The sequence below is a fragment of the Seriola aureovittata genome, chromosome 10 (assembly GCF_021018895.1).
Source record: "Seriola aureovittata isolate HTS-2021-v1 ecotype China chromosome 10, ASM2101889v1, whole genome shotgun sequence".
Classification (NCBI taxonomy): Eukaryota; Metazoa; Chordata; class Actinopteri; order Carangiformes; family Carangidae; genus Seriola; species Seriola aureovittata.
Window position 1 is genome coordinate 24,217,985 of NC_079373.1, and position 25,166 is coordinate 24,243,150.

Consider the following 25,166-nt stretch of genomic DNA (forward strand, 5'->3'; position numbering starts at 1 on the left):
TCAAACACATTCAACTAAACTCTCTCTACTGCAGATGTTAAGAAACAAACAAACAAAACGTGGCAGCTTTACTGTACCTGGAATAAAGCTTTTCCTTTTCCAGGGAATTCTTGGGTAATGTCTTCTTTCCATGCAAGGAAGGCTTCTTCTTCAATGATCTCCATGTCGTAGAAGTTGACAAAGTAACGCAGCAGCATGCCTGAGTGCACACAATTTTGAAAAAGAAAAAAAAAAAAAAATTTAATGAATGTTTCCAATAGAAAAACAATCACAATTTTGTTCTACACGTAACGTACGATAAATCATAAATCATCTATATCATGATTTCTGGCTTTAGTGATGTCCCTCACTTGTAAGTCGCTGTGGATAAAAAAGTGTCTGCTGCGATTTTATGTAAAGACAAAACATGCCCTTCAAACTAAAACTATTAAACTAGTAAAAGTATTCATAATTAATCCAAATCATTGTTTTAGCCAGTGTCGCTGCAGTTTTAATCAGACAGCACAGCGCAATAGATACTGGATTTTGAGGCCAATTCAATATAATGAAGATGGATAGATATTTACTGAGCAGGAAATTCTGCTGTTGAAAAATAAACATGGCACTTCTCTCTGGTGGTGAAACAATGCAACAGAGACAATTTCCAAAATTTTCTAGTATTTTTGTCCTGCGATTGTTGCATTACTGGCCAACACATACAGCGTAAGAAATGTGTGCATATGATAGCTTTTATCAGCCTGGTGGGTTTATTGGTCTAGCTGTAGCAAACCGTCCAACACACTGGGGAATACTGTACCTTTAGGGAAGCCGCTGGCGTTGCAGTGCACCTGCAGGGCGTACAAGGCGCTGACCTGCAGCTCGGTATGGTCGTGCAGGAACTTCTGCATGACGGGCTTGAAGGCCAGCAGCAGCTGTTTCTCCTGCTCCAGCTGCTCTTTGGAGGGAGCCGCCTGCTCGTCGCCCTCCACCACGCACAGCTCCTGGGAGATGTACTGGAGGAAACTTGGAGAAGATCAGAGGACGCCGATTAGTTACACTACAGGCCCTTCTCATGTGAAGTCCGATATTTCCTTGGATTTCTTTGAATTTATACACACAAAATAAAACACTTCATGACTTCAGCCTCCTCCTGTTTACCTAAGTGTGCAAAAGACACAACAATTTAATTTGCCTAATCGTTGTTTGAATGACAATGGTTTATCCATTAGCTGAGCATCAGAAAATTAAATAGCAACTATTTTAATAATAAATCAATATTAAAAAAAAAAGGCAAATATGTGCTGGTCCCAGCTTCTCCAATAAGGGGGGAGGTTTATTTACCTGGTCATGAGGATGTTGACAAAGCCTTTATCAGTGTGAAGCTTGGGAGAGATGTTGTCTTTAATCCACTTGTAGATGGACTGTGGAGAGGGGTCTGCCTTTATCTGCTTCAGCAGCTCCTTCTCCAGCTTCAGCAGCGGGAACAGGAAGCTCAGGCCCTTCCCCTCCAGGATCTCCAGCATGCGGTCCTTGTTCTGATCGATTTCTGCCGAGCAATCATAGAGACGGGGGGGGGGGTTTACAACGCTGACAATGGTCTGTGCTCCGTGGGATGCTTGTGTTTCTGATGTGATATCAGTTATGGGGAGAATGGAGGGAATTCTGATAAAGGCAGAGGAGCATGTTTAACAGGAAAAGGGGTGGGGGTGGGTGGGGAAAGAGGGATGTACCTGGGAGCATCTTCTGCATGTTGACCTTGCTCTGCTGGAAGAGGTCGGTCAGCCACTCCCGGTCCTTCAGCTTGGCCGTCTGTTGCAGGCAGAGCAGGAAGAGGGGGAAGTGGGTGCCGTTCTCCAGGGGGTGAGCCAGCTCCGCCACGCTCACCAACTCTGCGATGATGCCCCGGGCCGCAAACTGGGCCAGGTAAGACTTCACCAGGGGCACGTCCACCTCGATCTTAGGGCACTGGTCGAGGACGTTGAGGAAAGCCTGCAGGAGTGGGAGGAAATGTCAGTGCATGAATAATGATGTACCACCCTCCTTCTGGGTTCATCAGTGGAAAATGTGTCATCAATAATTAACAGCAGCCTTTGTAGGTAATTCATCACAGTTCTGAAAATGTCAGAATTAAGTGATGAGATGGTTTTGTTTCCTCCTCTTTCTGGAAACTCCAGGGATATTTAGTGCTGGATTGAACTTGACTGGTGGGAATCATTTCTGGGCATTTCCCCATCAGTGCAATTATTGTAATTTTTGTGCTTTAACTGTTTGCTCAGTACATATTTGCAGATTTATTTTGATATTTACTCTTGATATTAAATGAAAGCTGGATACGCGCACCTGCATGAAGTTCTCTCCAGTGATGAGGCCCTCGGTGCGAAGTGTGTGGATCAGAGTGCTGGCGTGCTCCTTGTCCTCATCGGGACGGTCCAGGGAGCACACGATGATCTTGCTGAGCATCTCTGGCAGGAAATGCTTTGGGGCCTTCATCTCTCGCACGCCGCACACAGCTTCAGTTAGGTTCTTACTGTTCAAGTACTCCGTCATGATCGCCTCCTAAAGAGAGGAATCAATTGTACAGTAATGAGCTGGGTCAGTCTGAGGACTAGACTGAAAACAAAAGCAGGTTTGTCTGAATATTTATGCCTAGTAGGTTTATGTTTCTCTGTCCCAAATGTCTCTCTAGTGAGCAGGGTATCTGTTGATTGCTCAAAATAAACATTAAGTAAATGATGCAGCAAGTTTCAAAGCTACAAAGGAAGCAGTGTATTTCTCCACTATTTATATATGACTCAATTTCTGGTCGCACCCATTAGTGCTGTTTAAACATAAGAGTGTAGTGGCAATTTACTGTTGATTTATTTACCCTGGGGTGATTTTACTTTGCAATTATACTTATTTATGTGGACCTCTACAAAAACAAAAACAAAACATCAACTTAATGGTTTTGCCCACCGTCATCTTAAGCAGTTCTTCCTTGGCAGGAGGCGGTTTCTTGTTCGTCTTCTGAGGTTTCTCTTGGATGGGTGGAGGGTTGGTCTTCAGGCCAAGCTGTGGAGGCTGAGGCCAAAGTGTATGAGATTATTTCACAGATGCAAATCGCAACATTTTGACTTTCTCTAAAACATTTTCTTCTTTCCATTTATGTATGCGTTAATTGCGCTCTACTCTCTTGTCTAAGCACCCGTCTTACCTGTCCCAGAGGGGGGGTTTGAGTGCGTGGGGGCTGAGCGCTGGGAGGCATCATGGTGGGGATCTGAGGCTGGAGCTTGGGTACCTGGTTCTTGTTGAGGAGGAATGACTGAGCAGGCCTGAGGCTGATCTGTGAGGCCAAGAGACATAATGAACACGAGTAATAAGATTAGTCATGATATTTACAACATTCAAAATCTGCATATTGGCTAATTCCATGCCCTCATATCTCATAATCGCAGTCAGCGGACCAGCCACCAGTTTAAAGAGGAGAGGAGAGGAGAGGAGAGGAGAGGAGAGGAAAGATGGAGGAGATCAAAGATGGAGTAAAAGACAGAAGAAAGACTGGTAGCTGGTTGAATTCCTCAGAATAACGCGTCTTTTCATAATCAGTGGGCATGAAGACTCAACACACTGACCATATCTTGTGCAGTGTCTTAACTCTAAAACATCTGGCTTGGTACGCCATGTTTTACACTTTCATTTATTTAGTTCTTATTACCTCATCAGCATTGAGCTGTCCTTTCTTGCTGAATCGTGGAGGCATGTCCTTTGACTGGACCTGCTGCTGGGCCATGTGGTTCTGGTTCTGGTTGAGGAAATGCTGGTTCTGAACCTGTCGTAAGTCACCCGAGCAGAAAAGATCACTTTTTAAACTCTGGACTTTGGGTTTTGTAGAGAAACACTGAGCGCTGTCAGCTTAGTTAGCAGGATTACCTGGTTGGACTTAACAAAGGACTTGGGCCCCATGTCGAACTGTGACTGTGGTGGAGGGGCGATGTGGCCACTGTGGCCGTTGAAGAGTGGGTTGGTTCGATGGCGTCCCATAGTGGGCGAGTACCTATCCTGAATAACCCCCGGGCCAGTTCCAATCCCACTGCCTGAGAAGACAAACGACAAGTTATGCGAGTCCATCTTGGAAATGGTATTATCTTCAGCTCATCATTTTATTTCTAAACAATAAAATGGGAATCCAGTATTAACACTGACAACTTGAAAGTGAATATTAAAACAATGAGATGTGGCCAAACAAGACCCTATTGACCAAAGCCCACACCTGGCATCTGTCCAAACATGTCGGCCAATCCCCCAAGAGTCTCCCTGTCCAGTTTCATTCTGTTGGGCATGAAGGGGCTTTCCAGGAAGAAGTCCATCCTCATCCCCTGAGACATGGGTGCTGGGATGAAAACACCCAAATCCTACAAGAACAGACAGAACAGAGCCAGTGTCATTAAAAAGAACAACATGATTAAAAGCCTAACCCAGAACGCAACTAGAATTTCTAACATTAACTCAAGTGTGCAATAATGAACTGCATGGTTGTTATGGAATCAGAAAGTTAATTACATCCTGCGCACACTGTCAGGACAATGTCCTGCTGACTCACACTCTTCACAATAGGGGAGCTTGGCTCATGGGCAGAAACTTGTTCTTCATAAGAGAGATGGGATTATAATGTTCTGTTTATTTACAGAGCCCTTTAACACATGCATGCTGTAACCTCAGCTTCTGATTTTAGCCACCAACTATTAATCATCCCAAAATGTGAGCGATCTGCACAACCAGCACCATAATTTCACTGGACTCACTTTCACTGCATCCTGACGGATCTGGTTAATCGTCTTTGGTCCGTTGTCAATGAAAGCCTTGCGGGGGACCCAGTTGTTTTCTCGCAGTTCCACTGTATCTTGCAGCAGGAAGCGGATCCTAGCGGGCAACTCCTTGTTGTTCATTAAGGATCGCATACGGCCAAAGTACTGATCCATTAAAGACTGGTGGAAGGGTGGAGAGGGGAGGGTGGGGGTCAGAAACAGCACAGCTTGTAAATACATTATGGCAGCAGGATTTACATTAGCGGTGGCTATGAGCCAGCTGGGGCATTAGGTGAAGCTGTGTCCAGCCAGATGGTGGGCTAAGTAAGGACATGGGATGATACCGTTGAACCAGGCAAAAAAAAAAACAAACAAACTTTCCAGCTAAACCAAATGTAAAATGTTTGTTTTTTGTTTCCCAGCCTGATCATTTTATAGAAACTGTAAATTATTTACTCAAGCTTTTAGGGTTTTACTGCTGCATTCAAAAGCAAAAGTAGCTGGTTCACCTATAAATAGTCAATATGATCTAAAGACCCCTTAGTATTACTACCTCTAAGCCATATACAGCCTCTCCAGATGGCAATGGTTTAGGGGAGCCATGAAAGGCCGAAGCTCTTACCTTTGCTTTCTCATGGTCGAGTCTCGGCCCCACTGTTCTCATTATCTGACAGAGGCACTCCAGATCCTCCCCCATATCCTTGAGCTGGACTCTCTTCTTCTTTTCCAGAAGCTTCAGAAAAAGATAAATGGGAGAAAGGAAAGCAGGGAGTCATACCGGATATTCTGCTCTTACTTTGATCAAGGCAGCATTTCTTTTGATTCTAATCCACGCCGTGTTGTACTGTCTTACAAATGAGAAACAGTGACTTCAAACAATCAAAAGTATGATGTGAATTTCAGAACACACACACAAAAAACAAACAAAGTGCGTGCACGTACTGTTTTGATGCACTTATGAAGGATAGATTCGTGGATGAGGTCGAGTTTGCCAAGTTCCCCGATGAATTTAATGTTGCCAAGCATCTTGATCTTGGCAATGGCACGCTGCTCCTCCTCTTCAGAAGTAAGAGGGTTGTCATGTTTGTCATAGACTGGGGTAAAAGAGGAGGAAATGCAGTTAGTGAACAGGCCGTGGCAAAACGAGGTGCTGCACATCATATGACAAAAGGCACAGAAGATGGGGGCTTACTTTCAACATTTCTGGTGCGGTTTTCAAATTCATCTTGAAGCTTGGAAATCAGCAGTCTTCTGAAGGTCTACAATAGCAACGAAGACATCAGTTAGATGTAATGCAACAAGCAATATCAAAGCAAAGTGTTCCCATAAAAGCATAGAATACAAAAATACATTAGAACCATTTGCATTTTACATTTGTGTTACACGGGGGTGGTTTTAAAAAATCATTAAGAAACTGTAGAGTGGTGCTTTATAATGGGTTGTTCAGCAAAACAGGAATGGCATTAGTGTTATAGAAGAGAAAGCTAGAGGTGTGGGAGTATGAACAACCAAGCTTACTGTGCTCTGCTTTTGGGATGTTTGGATCTCAGATGAAGGGCCATCAAAGTTTGGTGCGTCCTCTGCCAAGCGCAGACATAGCTGAGCATAGAGCGAGCTATACTTCGGCTCTTCTAGGGCTTTGTCTACAATCTGAATCGCACAGTGAGAGACAGGCAGAGAGAGAGAGAGACAGGCAGAGAGAGAGAGAGACAGGCAGAGAGAGAGAGAGACAGGCAGAGAGAGAGAGAGAGAGAGAGAGAGAGAGAGAGAGAGAGAGAGAGAGAGAGAGAGAGAGAGAGAGAGAGAGAGAGAGAGAGAGAGAGAGGAGGGAGAAACCAGAGACCACTCATGTCATTAAAACATGCAGTGTATAGGTATGAGTCACTCATTGCAGCCTGCCAAATATCGATGAATACATTTCCATTTCGCAGAACCCTAAATAAAAAAAGAAAAAAGTATGCTTACCAGCAAGATGATTCCTTTAAGGACGAGTTTTGAATCTACGCCCACGTTCAGGAGCTCAAGGCATAGCTTGTCAAACTTCTCAGGCGTGAGTTTGTTGAGTATGCTAGAAAAAATAAAAACAAGAGGGTGGAGGGAGAGGCACGAGTAGGAAGTTTATACGACTGTGCAGGATCACGATGCTGACATTTTACCAAGAAGTTTTTCCCATATTTTTATTTGCATGTGACGAGCTAAAAGGGGGATTTAATACTACTGATCATATAGCAAACTGACTGAACAGAAATTAAGATGAGCAGTATGATGACCCAGGCTGGTCTAGTCAGACCCATGAAAACTGCAGGTTCATTCAGGAACACCATCTGTATCAGAGGGGTATTAAAGACACCGAGTAGCAAAGTAATTAATCTTACGTCAAACTCTCTCTAATGTTTTATACTGCATTACATCTTAATTGCAGTCATTCAAAAATTTGCCATCAACCAATTCATGATGCTTCACTGACTGAGCACTCATTCACACAACTGACTGCAAAAAGCCTATTTATTATGATGCATTCACAGGGTTTATTTACATATCATTATACAGTGACTTTTTCATTCTTCACTGGCTTTGTACATACTGAGAGCATAGCATCCTGTCAGTGCGTCAGTCAATGTTAGACATATTTTCTGATCATGAATTTAGAAAAGCATTTCAGCAAGAAGAGAAACTGCCTACTTCCTGGGCACAGATTCTTTTCTGTTTAATTTAGGTGTACAGCAGCACAGCTCAAGTCTGCTCTAAAACTGGGACAATTACTGCAGATAAGTAAACATGTGTAGTAGGTTACTCTGACAGGCTGCACAGTCAAGCATCTGCATCCTGCGGTGGCCACCAGCAAACATACATTCCCGAGGAAACAGTCACCTCTTCATCTTTTGTGCTTGTAAACATCACCTGACACAGAGAGGAGCAGGGCTCTAGTGCCTTCAGCAGAGCACATGCCATCTTAATGACTGTAGCACTATGCAATTCAACCGTCTGTCCCTATTGAATTATGTGAACGCTGATAGCTTCAATAGCTTCAGCAGAAGACTGAATTAAAGAAAAGCCTTTAAGGGGAAACTGAAATTAGATTTTCTGACAGTAGTTAGGTATTTTCTTTAAATCAACCTGACCTCAAGTCCTGTAACCTTTGTCCAAGACACTGATCCAACTTTCAAGATTAATGGTCAAATATTTACTGGCATTTTTCTGCAAGAAAGCTCCACCGGCATGAATGATTTTTTGCAAGCCAACCCACACTAATCTGTTGATGCAATGGGTTTTGTAAATTTTGTAACAACTGGACTTTGCACACAACTGAAATGGTTTCAGCACCGACAATCTTTGGACCACAAGAGATCAAAATTCTTGCGCGCTATTACTGGGTAAGACTGGATAAAGGGGGAAGGAGGAGGTAAGCAAAAAATTTGTTTTGCTTGTTTTTGGCCCTAGAGACAAAGGGATGGATAATTAACTCTTAAAATAAGCACATGGGTTTGAACCTTACCCCCTCACTTTCCTGAAGATTGCATCATGTCGCTCTTTTTCGTTGCTGGAGTTGACATCTCGTCTAGTGCTTCGTGAAGGAACCCATCTCTGAACGCTTTGCCCTGGGGTTTTCCCCAGGAACTCGCTGCAGAAGGAAACACAAAGAGAATGAGTGAACTTTCACACAATTTGATGACACTGCAGCTGGTACAGAAACATACACAAATGCCCTTACAATATAAAGCTCTTGTTCAAGCATAAAACCTAATCTCTTACATACATACTCTTATTTTACAAGTGAATGCACACGCTGCATACCAAGTCAATCCTACAGTCCAATTCACACAATAGGGTCGTAGTAAGAGAAGAAGAGTTTTGCCTCATCATATTATTTACTTAAAATCCAGGTGTTGGGTGTAGATAATTCATCACAGGCAGTCAAAACAATATTTGTTCTTTGTTTCACAAGTGGGAGTTCCCTGTTGCCAACGCATGGCCTTTAAACACTTTCCTCCTTTTATACCATTTGTTGTAAAATGATCCCAGACTGCCTAGCTCAGTAAACAAGCCTGCACTATCTGAGGTTGACTGACATCATGTTACAGGACTTCTGGGTATTCAAATCAGAGTTTCCTGGAATTCTCTAATCAACTGAGTTGTCTAGTCTATTTTTCTGCAGTGGAGGAAACTACTAACAATAGTCATGGTGGCGTAATGTTCTAAATGAAATCACTATACATTAAACATGCTCTCGAAAAGATGCCGTATCACAAACCTGTTGCCGACAGTCTTGGGATAGTGCTGAGGTGCACCCCTACCACCTCCTCCCCCCGAAGAAGCACTGCAGAACAAACAAATATTGGAACACATTAGATACATGCAACACCACACAAGATGCAATGATGTATCTTTACCTCATAGGAAACACATTAACTTTCTTGCTTTTTCATTCATTTAGCCTTCATTTACACTGAAAAAGACACTAAGGAACAAGTGCCCTTACATTAACATGAGATAAATTTACATTTATAAACTCCAAAAATGCACAATTACAAAAACTAATCTACAATATAATACAATCATACATATAAAATGTCTTTAGTACATGATATAAATTAAAATACGAACTATGAGCATCCTTGTGACTGATTATGTGTTATAGAACTGCAGGAAAAACAAGGTCAAAGCTCTGTGGCAGTTATTGGAAAAACAATAAAACACTGAGTTAAAAAAATAATTTGAAAGTGGAAACCGAGTAGGAATAATGGTTTGGTCTGGCCAAAAACTTCATGAATAAACATTGCGTGATATATTTTCAAGTGACTGTGCTGCAGGACAACCAAAGATGCAGCTTCAAGAATCACTATATGCACATTTATAAAGAGCACTGGCAAATGCAATGTATTTAAGGTGATGGTGTGAGCATTAATGCACCATTCAATCAATTGAGAGGAGCAAAGCTGAAACATGTAGCCATGGTTTGGCCAACATTGTATCTTGCACAGACAGAACCAAGGTTATACCTTTCATGCTGCACATTTTGTCTCAGTTTATTTCTATGGTTTACCTTGTAGTTGCTGACCAAATAAATCCATTATTGGATTAGCATTGATTTTGGTTTTAAGTTATGTCACAAGTTTTGCAAACCTCTGTATTCTGTTGAGCTAAATTTGGGTTAAAATAAGTCTCCTTTTGACTACATATTTTTTTTTATTTTGGCATGACTCTGCAAAAGTTTATGCCTTAGTAAGTGACCTCTGTTTGATTCGTCTAACTATTGATGAACCTAGGTTTATGAGTTACTGATTCAATCCTCACAAACTTTGCCACTACCAATTTTGATCAGCTTCACATTGCTTAAGTTTTCCCTAAAAGCTTACTCTGTAAATCTGAATTATCAAAAGGGTAAGAAATAGATTTTTCATTAATGAAAACCATTTTTTTTTCATTTACAATCTTAGACAACAAATTTGAGAAAATGGGAGTTCTATCTCAATATGATTCACCTGAATAAATACAAGGTAAATAACTGGAGAATCACTTGAATAGCCAAAACACAATGTGACACACAAAAGCTAGGGCTGCAAACAGGTTACATGGTTTAACATGCAGCGGAAAAGCAGAACAGATCGCTCTTCACCACTGACTGCTCTGTTTGATCACAGACATCCTGGTCTACTAATACTCAAATTTTTTCAACAGTGCAAGTGACTGGTGTTGTTTATTCTGGGTATCTGCAGCTGTGTGAAGCATTTGAAGGCATTTAAAAAAAAAAAAAAAAAAAAAAACCCCTTTAATGATCAACCTGCCCAATTTGCCAAATGATATACCATGTGAAGCCTCTTAGAAGGTGCACCATAGGACTGCAACCATAAAACTGCCAGATTTTACATTTAACACACAATATCCAAGGGCATTTGAAGCCTCAATTTAGACATTTTAAAAATTAATCCATAGTGGGGCATCCTGTCAACCATGACCCCGTACACTGAACTGGGTGTGTGTGACTGTGTGTTCACAACCAACAGGACAGAAAGCTTCCCATTGCTCATTATGTCTACCCAACCCCCCTTTTACAAAAGCTTTCACAAAGAGAAATGTCCGACAGCCATTTTGAGCCTTCCCACATCCTGCTTTGTTCTAAAGGCCGGAAGTTCCTGCCCAAAATGCTAGCAGAGGGTTAACTGTAGAAAAAAAAAAAAAAAAAAAGAGAAAAGAATCTCTATGTTGGTATTTCCTGTGCAAGCTTTGGTTTATTACCTGAAACGAGAAGCACCCCCTTCTGCAATCACACTCTCCACTTTGGCGGCTTGACAATGAAGAATACTCAAAAGAATAAGAATAATAGGAAGGGATGGGGAAAACGGTGCTGAGGAAGAGAAAAGGGAATGCAATTAGTAACTGCATTGGGTCCGGGGGAGACAAGACATAGAAACCATTAGCTATAACATCATTAAAACAGACATTAACGAGGGCACTACGATATCTTTTTATGCAGCGTTTTCTACGGACATCGTCAGTTAGCCAGTTTAGCTTGATAAACAGTAAAGCAGCAAAGTCTTTGTTACAGGCCTAGCCCCTAACGATAACTCAAATGTACATAGCAACGTCCTTACACGACAGGGTACCCCATACAAATATATTAGCTGAGTATTGATGCGCTGGTTTGGCACAATGACAGCAAATGCCCAAACGTAGAAATCTCTGTTCGTCTTTTGTCGGCTACAACAAAGCAAAGGTGCGTCAGCTAAAAGGCTAACGGCACTCGCTAACGGTAACTAATTAGCCGGCTAGGTTGCTAAGTGCATAAGTTAGCTACGTCACGACACTGGTAAGATGTTTACCACGTTACAGTAACCGTGTTTTATATGGCCTACAAAAGGGTTTAATTGGTTGTGTAACTTAATATGAGAGGGGATGTCTGCAGTTACACCGGAATAGTGTTGCTATGTGATCTGAGATGCTCTTTGATAGTTTTATGTTCTGCCCGATGACAGGACTAGCCTGCAAACCTAACGTTACCCCATACACCATAATGCAGAGAAATAGGGCAGGGCGGCGTGGTTAGCCGCTAACGCTTCCAGTCCACTGTGCTTGTATCGCCATCCCATCATGGCTGAGGCTTGACATAAGGATTTAAGGCCAGTTTAGACGTGACCCTGGCACGAATCCCCTCTCAAGGGACATCACGACTAGTCGTATTAAATGACAGTTAAACGATGCATTGCCAAGTTTAATTTCCTGCAAATACAAGTTAAAAGTAGCAAGACGGCGACGCCATTTTCTACTTGAATTTAAATCAGCTGAGCCATCCGTAAGCTAGGCTATCAGCCGGCTCCTAAGCTGATATGCTATAGTTAGCTTAAGCAAGCTGCTGTTAAACGTTAGTATCTTAGCTTGCTAGCTAGCAGAAGCCATTTTGGATGAACCGGTGCGGTTTTGTAAGGGAGAAAAATCTGCCTTACCTTTACCAAAGCAACTTCAGTTTTATATTTTTGTGATACCACCAAAGAAGAAATAAGACAGTTGTAAAAGAAAAGCGAGTGTTGCGACGGATATCAGGAGAGCTAAAAGCAGAAAGATGACCGCACAAACACACACATCAAAACCCTGCTTGCTGCTTGCCTTGTTTGCTTTAGCTAGCTAGGAGAGAGCTCAAAAGCTTGCTGCCTTATGGGGACAGAAAAGTCAACAATTTGCATTGGTCGCGTATTTTGTTGCCATGTCAATCCTGGCCAATCAAAAGGAAGATCTGTTTTTAAGGCGGTTCCAGTAACACATATCATCCAATGAGAGGCACGCTGAAACAAAAGGGACCTCCTCCTTTAGTTGATTGACACTAAATTTAACATCTGCAGTGCAGGAGAAGATATTTGTTATCTGTTCAAATAAATGGAGATTAAGACATTAAATTACTACGAAGTACACAATCAGTTTCCCAACCATTAAAATACTTTTGCAAATAAGTCCTAGAAAATGGCATTTCACATCTTTATATGATCTAACTTTGATTTTGCTTTTGAAACTCGTTTGTATCATATTGTCTCATTACTTTTAATGATTTAAATAGGATATAATATATCTGCCTCAATAGAATTTAGCTGTGGAGAACCAGAACTTTCAGTAATGGTTACAATCCTTTAATGATTTCCCGCAGTATTTAATTTAGTCATACCACTGAGTCATTTGTGTTTACACTTGTGTGGAGAACACACTCTGAGCCTTTAGACCTGTCTATCAAATTTCAGTCCTGTCAAGTGACTACTATTAAGAAACACTCTATTGCTTTTCAGTATTCATATTTGGGTTAATCCTCAGGCAGGGATTCATTACAAATTAGTTACAGAGAGGTAAGTGGAGTGGATCATAGCAACCTCTTTTGCAAGCTTGACTATTTTTCATGGCTCTACAGTACCTGAGAAGAAGGTATATACAGCAAATACAAAATTGTATTTTACTGCAATATACGTATAGTCATGTGTTTATAAACAGAAGTATAATTTATAAAGGTATAATATGTAATATATATAAAATTTATAATGACAATTTTTTAATTTTCATCATTTAAAGGGAAGCAGGTCAGAAAAATTACAATGTACTGAATAATTTTGAAACAAGTGTATTTGTATTGACACAGGTGTAATATATAGAATCTCAGTTTGATGATTGACTTTACAACACATGCTCACAGAGCACTTTATTAAGAACAACATTCAGTGCAATACCTTTTGCTGTCAAAACAGTCTCAATTCTTTGTGGAATTAATTCAACAAGATGTAGGAAACCTTCCTTTGAAATTCTGCTCCATGTTGACATGACTCAGTGATACTTTCTGCAGATTTGTCAGCTGCACATTCATGCTGCCAATTTCCTGTTCTACCACATAACAAAGGTGTTATACTAGATTCAGATCTGATGACTGGGGAGGCCAGTGAACTTCACTGAACTTATTGTCATACTCATGAAGCCATTTGGAGACGACTTTTGCTTTGTGACATGGTGCATTATCCTGCTGGAAGTAGATATTAGATGATGATGAACTCTGGCCATAAAAGGATGCACATGATCAGCAACAATACTTTAAAAGGCTACAGCATTCAAATGATGTTTGGTATTGGTATCAGTATTGGTATTGGGCCCAACGTGTGCCAAAAAAACCTGCACCATTACACCTCCACCACCGGACTGTTGTCACAAGCCAGGTTGGATCCATGGATTCATCCTGTTGACGCTTAATTCTGACTCTACCATCTGCTGCCTCTGCAGAAATCACACTAGGCTACGTTTTTCCAGTCGTCAACTGTCCAGTGTTGGTGAGCCTGTGTCCACTGCAGCCTCAGATTTCTTGGCTGACAGGAGTGAAACCTGACGTGGTCTTCTGCTGTTGTGGATCAGCCCCAAGGTTCAACATGTTCTGCATTCTGAGAAGGTTTTCTGCTCACCACAGTTGTAAAGAGGTTATTTGGTCAGCTCCAACCAGTCTGGCCTCTCTCCTCTGACGTCTCTCATCAACAAGGTGTTTCCATCCTCAGAACTACTGCTCTTTTTTTTTTTTTTTGGCTCCACTGTTGTGTGTTAAAATCCCAAGATATCAGCAGTTTCAGAAATACCTAAACCAGCCTGTCGGGCATCAACAATCATGCCATGGTCAAAGTCACTGAGATCACATTTTTTATCCATTCTGGCATTCGATGTGAACTTTAACTGAAGCTCCTGATCTGTATCTGCATGATTTTATGCACTGCACTGCTGCCACATGATTGGCTGACTGGCATAAGCAAGTGTACAGGTGTTCCTAATAAAGTGCTCGGTGAGTGTACAGTTCAGGCCCTCAAGTATTTGGACAGTTCTTCAGGCTCTGCACCTCAGCACATTCAATTTGAATAAAACAGTGGATACTACATTAAAGTGCCAAGGCTCAGTTTTAATTTGAGTAGGTTTACATCAAAATAGAAAGACATTTGTGGGATATATATATATATATATATATATATATATAGGATATATATATGGGAATTCCTCGTTTTAATTTCATTTCATCTGGCACAAACATTCACTTGGACTCAAGCATGAACTCATTAGAATTTGGTGGTCAAAGGTCAAAGGTCAAGTTCACTGTGACCTCACAAAACACATTTCTGACCAATCATCAACTTTATACGCTACTTTATACGCTATCATGAAACAATTTAACACAAAAGCGTAATAGGATAGTGATGACATTTTATATGCAGACGTCAAAGGTCATCTTCACTGTGACATCATAATGCTCTGCAAAAACTCTTCTGACTATTATTCAGTGCTGTAACTCAGGAACAGAAGGGGAGATTGGGAGCGTATTTACTCCAACTTGTCTGGTTGGTGGACGCATACAACTGCGAGGCGGTATTTCTACTTTTAATATTTTATGCAGTTTTTGCATTCAAAGATCACATGACTTCTGAGTAATGGGTCAGTCATCAGGAAACCTGAACCCATCGCCCTCCATTTACAAGTTCATTCACCCTGTTACTACCCCTGTGCTGATGTAGCTGCTGAAGAAAATCCACTGTCCACTGCCAATCACAATCCAATGTCGAACACTTACAACTTACTTCATTTTCACTTTACCCACAACTGCCAGGTTTGGAGCTACATCAGTCCCAGCCAAGGGCAAACTACTACACATCACTCAGTCTGCGGGGAAGGGTATGGGTCATGACTTCCTCTTCTCCATGCAGGCAGTAAAATAATTGGGGACCTCCATCACCCTAGACACCACAAAACTCCCTTTGGCACTTTCAGTTAATCAACCCTCCACCTCTTCACCTTTCCTGCAGCACTGTTGCTTGGAAAACATCAGTTCACAATAGGACAAGAAATAAGAAATAAAATGGTTTTGTAGAAACATCTCAATTCTATCAACGCTGAAAATTAAATTAACTGTCATTTAGTCTACATCTTTGAAGTAACTTTTCAGATGTGCTGGCAGATTGATGTATGTTCGGGGAAACGTGTCAAAGTTCAAATTGTAGCAAACATAATTGAGAGGTTTCATATCAACCAAGCAATACATCAGTTACTATTACTGCTTATCAGTGAAATGAGGCCAAATCATCTGGTGGTGCTGGGCTCAAATGTAAATGAAACATCATGTTAATTGAAAACTGTAACCTTCCAAGAGTGGAAGCATGTTCTCACTCCAAACCAAGATTTTTTTTTTGGTTTCCCTTTCTTGTTCTGGTGAAATGAGCTGGCTGAAATGAGCTGGTGTAAGGTTTGGTTGAGAGACACCCTGCAGTTATGTTCCCATTAGGTGTCTAGGAGGGTGAAGAGGAAAACACAGCGACCACCGAGGTGTAGGAAATAACAAAACATGTATAAGAAAGGTGACAGATGGGCTCAACAAATAGGCAGTACAAGCGAAATGAAACAAAACTAGATGAACAGCACTTGTATAAAAGAATGCAGATGGTACCCACTTTACAGCAACAGTCAAACACACATGCACACACTGAATGGGGGACAAAGAGAGGAAACCTTTTTCTTGCAATGAAGACCGATGTTATGGGGGACCTCAGTCAAATCGCAGATTTCCAAGAGGGTGGACCCATCAGATTAGATCTGGAATGAAAGTTGACGGAGCGGTGACTGGATGTATCAGATATTTACAGTCAGTTTTATAGACGAAGGGTGATTGTAACTGGAACAGATCACCTGGCTTTTAACTTCACAGCTTCAAACCCACTCAACTGTATTGTAATATGGAGAGACACAAAAGCATGAATACTTGGCTAACTGCAGATAGTCTACTAACTGCAGTAAAGTCTGTCCACTGAAGACCATGCAATTTCATTGAAAGCTCTGTAAAAAAAAAAAAAAGCTAGTGAGAACTTTCTCCATATTGGAGAAGAGGGCTCACAGTTAGTTGTGTGCTTTTGTTCAGATGCTATTTCGTCCACCCACTGTGTATAAGCTTCACAAAGGCAGTACATATAAACGCAATGGCCTAACAGTACAAAAAAAATCATTATATATTATATCATTACATAGTCAGAAAATGAATGCTTAATAAAAATGGCCATATAGTATTAGTATTCAGTTGTAGTAATGATGTGGCTTGCATTTATGAATTTATTGGACTGCAGGTGTTCATGTAAATTTGTCCACCCCCTGTAGATTGATACACAGATGCACAAGAAAAACAATTAATTGCAATTAATTAGCAAAGAAAATATAATTGTAATTACTTTTCACATGATTATAATGTTTTGATGTTGAAGGACGGACTAAGACGAATCTGTATAATCTCATAATAAAACCCAACAACCAGATCACTAAATACTAGACCTGCAACACATGGTTACTAAATGAGATGTTGCGTTATTGGTAATTATGTGTATAAATGAAGATGAATGTATGAAACATAACACAATTTGCTTAGGACTGTTCTGGTAGTAAATAACAGGACCGGGATGATGAGTGAGACAGAAATGAGAATTGTACTTTAATGTATTTGGTTGAGTTTTCCACTAGAGGGCAGAATGAGCCCTCCGGTTGAGATGAAAGACACCACAAGGGTTCAGGGACTTTTTTGCTGTTGTGTTGCTCTGTCCTCCATTAGGATGCACACTCCGTCTGGACCTCTCCTGAATCCTATTACCTTCCCCTATCATAACCACTGACTTCAAACCCCGCAGACAAAATAAAACACTTGTGTGCCGTACCCTTGACAACACTATCATGTTGTTCTCTCTAACCCCTTTCTCTCTCTCTCTCTCTCTCTCTCTCTCTCTCCTCTATCGTCATTGTTTTCCCAGCTTCCTTCAGGAAAACTTTCATCTTGCAGGTCTGCAGTAACCCTTCTTATTGCTTTATGAGGATAAAGATCTCTGACCCAATTATAATTAGCTGTCTTTATTAAATAACAGTCCACTGGCCCTCATTTAAACCACCAGCCAACCCTCGCACCAACCTCAGCCCCGCTTTTGTGTTTCTAAAGTACAAAGTGATTACAGATTTAATTAGCTCAGGACCTTGCATCCATATCCATACTGATATTTGTGCAGAGTTTGGAGATAGAAGCCCTCGGCTGTGTGATGATAACTTGCAGGGGAAATGAAACAAAGGTTGGGCTCTGGTTATCTTGACTACTTCCACAATAAGCCGATAAATAAGGTGATAAATCAAAACAACAAGCGTTTTCAGGTAATTTCCATAAAAATTACCATCCACCCTGAAACACCATCACAAACTGTTAAATCTCTTCTCTCAACATCTGGTACGGAGCGCTGTGGTTACTGTGCTGAGTCTCAGCTGGTTAAACCTCACTTCTGTTCCCTCCAGCTCTCCGTCATCATGCTGTGTTTTATTATACCTATACTTTATTTAATTCCTTAGTACTTTTTTCTTACATATTTCTCCGTTTCAGTTGTGACTGCAGAAAATAGGAATACAATAGGGGATCATAAATGTTAAACAAGGCCAGCAGTAACTCCTAAGTTGAAGGTGACACCAAGTTATTCCCACAGTTTAACTGATACACATCCCGTGAATGTACTTGAGTTTACTTCTCCAAAAGCTCAGTTTTCAGATTTTTCCACTCTAGAGACAATTTTCAAAAAGCTCCACTTTTGGGTGTAGAAAATGATGATTTATACGACATATTATATATTACTTTTAAATGACATTATCCATACATTTTAAGACATTTACAGTCCATGTGTGTCATAAATTTTGGGCTGCAAGTGGGTGTCTGCATGTCTGAGGTCCATGCAGACAACATGGACATTGCATGCATATGGATGCTGGGCCAAAAGGGAGGGATAAAAATGCGCTTTCAGATTCATCTGGTTTAGTTTGGACATAGTCTAATGGTTGTTTTGGGCCTGTGGAGAGTATATGATAAAACTGACAGCATTGACAAATACATGAGCACAACTCTCTGCTTGCAGGGTGACACTTAAGCATTATGCACAGGCATGGCAGCTATCATTCTTTTGTACTTCGTTCTACTCGAGAAGCATTCGCTGTCATTATAGAAAGGCTTCTGCTGTTATAAATAAAGGCCACTGACTGTGCAAATGATTTGCAAAGAGGTAAAATATGCATGCACAGTAAAAGCAGTAGAATGGGGTCATCTCCTCAATCTAAACTCTCAGTAAAGCTGTCACATACCGCAAACATCAAACTTTATTTGTGTTTTTCTTAATAGGATTTAAAAATGAAGCATTTTAAAGAAGCAGGTACTGTCAACCACCTGCAAGGAGGGCTGGTGCCTCAAAAAACCCCCCAAAAAACAAGCAGCATGACCTTTTACCGTTGACATGTTTATCGCTCAGTGACAGCTACAGCATGAGTTTTTATTTTTTTGCAAGTTTTTGTTGGAAACCAGCTTGAGTGACTAGATCTGTCTATGCTGCAAAAGGTGGATAAGAGATAAGGAAGATCTGACGGTTTAAGAGAGCGAAGAGTGAAATCCAGACCACTCTCATACAGTAGTTTTGTCTGTGCACAGAAAAGCAATTTATGGATTTAGTTGTAATTCCTTTATCATTTCTTGTTGCTGTATGCCAAAGCGTCTTCCTAAATTGAACTATGTTCACTGAATGCCTTTGAACAGTAGTTAGCAGAAGAAAAGTGCCAGTACTAGAAGCTGAAGCTCATGGCAGTTTAATCATCTTTGCTATGGTAGCATAAACATTTTGGGACTGACAAGGTCATGCTTTGCACTTCTCCACGCTGGCTATTTATTCCAGGTTCACCTTTAACCTGCTCCTATGTGTATTCATCCCTGACCTTCAGAGAACACTGAAAATATGAATGAAGCACTCCTTTGCTCTCCCCTTGAGATGAGTGTGACCTTTCTCACACATTTCAGAGCCTCTATTTATCCAGGGAAGGCTTTTCTCAGTGTGTGGCATGCTATTTTTTCAGCTCCACACGCTCGGCGTTTATACAAAATTCACACCTGAGAGGTACCCAGTATGGTCCAAGTCCTCTACTGTCAGCCAATCAGCACTGGGCCTAGCTGGAAGAATATACACTAGATATATTTTAACTGTGTCAGTTTTTTAAGAATCTGCTTCTTTCTTTTCTTTTTTTTTACTGTTTTGACATTCAATCATCATACAAGGAGAAAGCCATCACACTGGAGGAGGTAGAGGCGATATTTTTCACAACAGTAGCCTCAATAGACTTTGCTGTAACAAGCATAAAACATGTATTTTGAGAGAGGGGTATGACTTTCGTGTGTTGTTTACTGAGAAAAACTCTGGCGCTGCTGTCTGCCACCGCCAACACAACTTCACACCACATACTGTATCTGAGGTTTGTTGAAGGGTATTCTGGGAAATGTGGGAAATGGCTAATTGGATCAGGAGTTTTTTTTTTTTCTTTCTTTCCTTTTTTTTTTGCAGTTTTAGGGAAAGTGGTCAAAATACTGAAGCAGTTCCTCGGAAAAAATATAACTCCTGGAAAACAATGAGGATCGCATTAGAGAATCTGAAAGTACATGTACGTTTTTTTTTTTAGCCAAGCTGGGCGGTGTGGCTCTAGGGATGGTAGTGTCGATCAGTCATTCAGGCCCAAGCTGCAACCTCCGGGGCTCGAGTGGCCACTTGAGGCTGGCTCCAAAAGTGAGTCAAATCCCCATAGACTCCCAAAATACCATTAGATAAACATGTCTACAGCCTAGTACAAAAACATTGTTGGTCTTTACAGCTAATTTCCTTCTTCATGACAACTGTAAAGGGGGGGTGGGGGTGAGGGTTCTATATAACTCACCTGTTTAAATTTTGTTAAGGCTTAAAAGTTATGCATAATTGAGTGACAGGTGGGTGAGCACATGCCTGCCAAACTGGCATTCACTGAAGCCTAGGCTCCATTCACGCTCCACCTCTTTGCATATTTTTTGGATTAGCTGGGAGTCAGACCCTGCCAAGATGGGGACGGCAGAGCAGCCCACTCCGAGCTTCAAAACCCGCGGGTGACTTGAATGTTGTCCATACTGAAATATCACAACAACCATTGGACAAATTGCAATGCATAAATGAAATGGAGAATGAAGCCCAATGGTCCCGGTCATCCCCCTTACCCAACACCTAGTGTCAAATTTATATTTGTCCAATACGCTGCTTTTTGACACCCTCTGCTGTACTTTGTGTTTAATACCAATTACATGCTGGCATGCTAACTCGCTAAACTACGAAGACATTAAGCTCAAAGCACCGCTGTGTTTAAGTACTTGCAGTACAGCATGTAGACTTCTAGTCCTGTGTTTCTTTGACTGCCTTGGCGAGGGACGGCTTGTTAGGCAGGTTTGGGATTCAGTCCATCAACCTTCCACTCACAAGCCCTCTTATGTAAATGTGAGGCCGTCTTCCTTTCTGTACTGTAATTTATTTTGAGAGGTGTCTGATATATTATCCTAGACATCCTTTTTTTCAGTATGGGTCAGTAGTAGTAGGTATGAGAATAGAAAGAGGTTGGAGTCAGAAACTTGAAAACAATTGACTGTGTGCAACCCTTTAATCCTTCCCCCTTGTCCCTGGAGGGTTTTATAAAATGTCTCCCATTCCCAGGCTGTCTGCCGAGGTGCTGATAAACTGCAGTACATGCGACCCTCCTCACATGCGAATCAATAATGCATTGTGATATCTTCTTTTTAATCTCCCCAGTCAATTACATTGTACCTGACAGGCTAATCTAAAAGAACGCATTACTGTTTGAGTGGCCCGAGGCAAAGGTTATCGCTCTGAGTATAAGAAAGGGGTTTCTGGCTGCTTGTTTGAATTAGAGTCCAGAAAACAAAACAACTGCATATCAAATTTCAGACACTAGAAGAGAGGTGGGAGAAAATAATTCATTCTTCATGTGAAAATCAATAGGAGCCCATATTTGCAAACATGCAGTCAATTTCTGGTTTATCACAAGACGAGGACGTGTTTGACAGACTATTCCACAAACTTCTCTAAGTGGCGCAATTGATCTACTTGTCAACCACATGTCAAAGTCAAGAATGACCAATTAAGACTTGGATGGAGAGAGAGTGCATTTGCAGGATAAAGAGCAGGAGAATTACTCCACCATAAAAAAACAAAAACAAAAAACTAAAAAAACACAAAGCACAGAAGCTATGACAGAAACAAAATCTTGTTTGTTTGTGTTTTTCTCTTCGCTGAGTATCTCTCCGTCTTGGGAATGCAGGATTAAAATATTAGCACTTCCTATTCAAACTCTTCCCTCTAGTTCAAAACAAAAATCAATACAAGCTCAATTGTGTAAAAATGTTCAAAAGAAACCCAGTCCCAAGGGTGGGGTTGCTCACTCTGAGTATTCCGGTGTATTTAGTCTTGAGGATATATACTGCTCTGATTGAACCAAAGACTAACATTTTAAAGTTCACTTGAAGCTTGACATACAAAAAAGTGGTGTATAATCCATTTTTATAGTTTTATGTTAAGTATTCATGATGCATATGTTTGTATGTGAAAGACAACAGAGGACGTGTGGCCCCTGGATGCAACCGGTCCCTGTGCACACACATGTTTTTGTACACAGGGAATGTCCGTTTTCATATAGTAGCTGCTGAGGGGGAGGAGGTGGTCTGGTCTCTTGATTCTATCAGTGGAACAATCAGCTAAAGCTTTGAGATCGAGTGCTGGGCACCAATATATTCAATATATTATATTAGAATCTTTTTCCTTAAATGGACAAACGAAGAGTTGTGTTCTTTCTTGTTGTGCCTTTAAAATGGTTAGTCCCTGCTGGCATTAAAATCTGAGCCTAAATATTAACACACATTTTCTTTTTATCTCTCACCTTGCGTTAAAAAGAGGGACTATAGTGGCACAAAATGGCACTCAGACACACCATTACTCTGGACCTCTGTGGTAATTTTGCACCATGCCAATTACCACGCCCCATCATTTGTGTCATCCAAACAGTAATGGGCAGCCTAACATAAGAGGGCAAAAGCATCCGTAAATAATTTCTGACTGTGGAAATGGAGGAGACCACTGAGCGGGAAAAGTGGCCTTGCTGCTAATTAAAAAGCTGCCGCTCCGGCCGATCCTCTCCCTCATTAAAGCCCTGAGTCCTCCCAGGCTCAGACAAACGCTATGTTCCTGGACTGAGCGGGCATCAAGAGAAGTAGCAGTCAGAGGCTAGGACTATAGGAAAAAGGCGAGGCAGCTTTGTAGAGGATGACATCCAAATCCAAATTAAGTTAATTTGAGGTTCTGCAGCGTGGCTGTCAAGTCCTCACAGCGTCACGACTCTGGCAGACGTGCAGCTAATAGGCAGGACAACTCTGAGGATGAAACACTGGGAGCTGCAGAGTTAGTGTCACACTCTAGCCGTGCCTCAGCCCCCCCCCCCCCTTTAACTCACGCTGAACCTGTCTGACATTTTCGGGAAGGAAATTATAGTTAATCTGTGTGAGGTGCATCCGGTTCGCATTTTCGGAGGTTTCTGCAAATGCTTTGATTGACAAAATGTGGCAGTTGAGAGACGCACGTTATTATCTTTGTGACCAAATAGTCTCATTAGGAAAATAAATTGAATCATTAAAACTTTGTTTGGACCTCAGAGCGAGACACGTTCCTCATTTTGCAGTGCCATCTGAGAGAGGCACACCGACAATGGAGCACGTGTAGAAATTAACATTGACTCCGCCGTCTATGCAGAGGCCCGCCTTCCCTTTTGGTTTGTGATTCTCTAAACTAACAAATTACCACCTGGCCCTTTTTAGATTTACACATGAAAGACATGTTGTTTTTCTCGTTTTGACAAAGGGGTTTTCAGCATTCAACTTCAAAGCAATGTAAACAAAGGGCAGACATGGAGGAGGAACGCTCCACAGAGCAAAGAAGAACTCAATCATCATCGTACTATAAGGACAGAAGCATTATATGATGATGGTATAGTATCGCAAATATGGCCTTTAAGAGAAAATAAATATGAAAGTACGTAAGAAGCTATGATGTTTGATGGATATCTAATTGGACAACTCAGTGGTCTGAGAGTTATTCCTTCAAATGGCAAAATAACAGCACAGCCCCATTTAATAAAATGAGTAAGATTTCGTCCTCAGGAACTGCAGCTGAAACTCTTTAGTCATTGTGTGCTGTCTCGTCGTAATGGATTCGTAATGGAAGTAAATTTGAACTATTCTTGGAACTTCCTGGAACAGCCTTAAGGAGCCCCGGAGGTCTTTAGAGCCCACGCAGGGAACCAGTATTCTCTGCAATTATACAATAACCAAATCTTCACAATATAGATCACCATAATAGTTATAGTATCAGGTGACCTTGCACAGGATTTGAACTCTTAACAGTGGATTTCCCACTAAATATCCACTATCTAAATCATGTGAAGTAGATTTTTTTAAGTCCAGACCACTGTCTCCAAGTTATCTATATACCTATAAAACTAAATGCTATCATCTATATAATCTGATCTTACTACACCTAAACTTTGGGCTACAGAATGCTACTCTGACTATTATACATTGTTTGAGAGGATATTAAAATTAAAATCCAGTATGTGTGTAGAAATCTTTTGTGACAATCCTGTTTATTGGGTTGAGATCAAATCCTACATACAGTGCAGTCAGACCCTTTTACACTATACTCACATTTTGTTATGTTGCAGTCTTATGCTAAAATTGTTTAAATTAATTTTCCAAGAGAATTTTAGGAACTTTTTGCAAATGTGTTAAAAAGGAAAAACTTTTTTGACATAAGTATTCAGACCCTTTACTGTGCTCCTAGTTGAAGCACTGATCGCAGCCTCCAGTCTTCTTGTGTATGATGCAACAAGCTTTGCACACATGGATTTGGGGATTTTCTGCCTTTGTTCTCTGCAGATCCTCTCGAGCCGCTGTTGGGTTGGATGGGGACCGTTGGTGGACAGCCATTTTCAGGTCTCTCCAGAGATGATCAATTGGGTTCAAGTCAGTGATTTTCTGCTTATTTCTCTGAACTGATACCTACAAATAACCATAATGCCAAAGTTCTCTTTGAGGTAATTATTTCTGTTTTTGGTGGTCCCTCCACCTCTTTTCCTGAACCTGATGTTGAGCTCTTCAATATATTTCTTGCTCGTTTTGTTGATAAGGTGGAGAATATCAGGTCCCAAATCCAGACGGATCATTGCATTCTTTCTATTTCCCATATTAATTCTGCCTCTTTTACCCAGTTTCAGCCCATTAAAATTGTTATGTTAGAAAATACCTCCTGCACATTACAAAACATCCCCACTAACCAGTTTTTAACATGCCACTATTCACCCTCTATTAAAGAAACCTCATTTGGACCCAATTAACTTAAAAAACTATAGACCAATCTCCGAACTGTCTTTTCTATCCAAGGTTCTAAGGTTTTGGAGGAAGTAATTTCATGTCAGTTTATATCTTTTATGAAAAAAATAGTGTTTTTAACAATT

The 25,166-nt window shown here is 41.0% G+C and overlaps 1 protein-coding gene and 1 non-coding gene across 2 annotated transcripts in view; both read right to left on the reverse strand.

Moving 5' to 3' along the window:
• The window catches only part of eif4g2b (eukaryotic translation initiation factor 4, gamma 2b), a 16,244-nt gene extending 1,824 nt beyond the window's left edge, over positions 1–14,420 (reverse strand). Inside the window, exons 1-20 of the mRNA XM_056387171.1 lie at positions 14,351–14,420; positions 11,001–11,109; positions 9,016–9,081; positions 8,260–8,385; positions 6,729–6,831; positions 6,282–6,413; positions 5,956–6,022; positions 5,706–5,857; positions 5,386–5,496; positions 4,761–4,943; positions 4,229–4,370; positions 3,889–4,052; positions 3,674–3,787; positions 3,173–3,301; positions 2,935–3,039; positions 2,320–2,535; positions 1,710–1,968; positions 1,321–1,525; positions 797–1,002; positions 78–199 (exon numbers count right to left, since the gene is read on the reverse strand). Coding sequence (XP_056243146.1) covers positions 78–199; positions 797–1,002; positions 1,321–1,525; positions 1,710–1,968; positions 2,320–2,535; positions 2,935–3,039; positions 3,173–3,301; positions 3,674–3,787; positions 3,889–4,052; positions 4,229–4,370; positions 4,761–4,943; positions 5,386–5,496; positions 5,706–5,857; positions 5,956–6,022; positions 6,282–6,413; positions 6,729–6,831; positions 8,260–8,385; positions 9,016–9,081; positions 11,001–11,109; positions 14,351–14,420 — 2,781 coding nt within the window. The remainder of the gene's footprint in view (positions 1–77; positions 200–796; positions 1,003–1,320; positions 1,526–1,709; positions 1,969–2,319; positions 2,536–2,934; positions 3,040–3,172; positions 3,302–3,673; positions 3,788–3,888; positions 4,053–4,228; positions 4,371–4,760; positions 4,944–5,385; positions 5,497–5,705; positions 5,858–5,955; positions 6,023–6,281; positions 6,414–6,728; positions 6,832–8,259; positions 8,386–9,015; positions 9,082–11,000; positions 11,110–14,350) is intronic.
• Positions 3,389–3,571, reverse strand: LOC130176982 (small nucleolar RNA SNORD97). The gene has a single exon (XR_008828952.1). It is a non-coding gene; the product is annotated as a small nucleolar RNA SNORD97 (small nucleolar RNA).
• Positions 14,421–25,166: the final 10,746 nt, after the last annotated feature.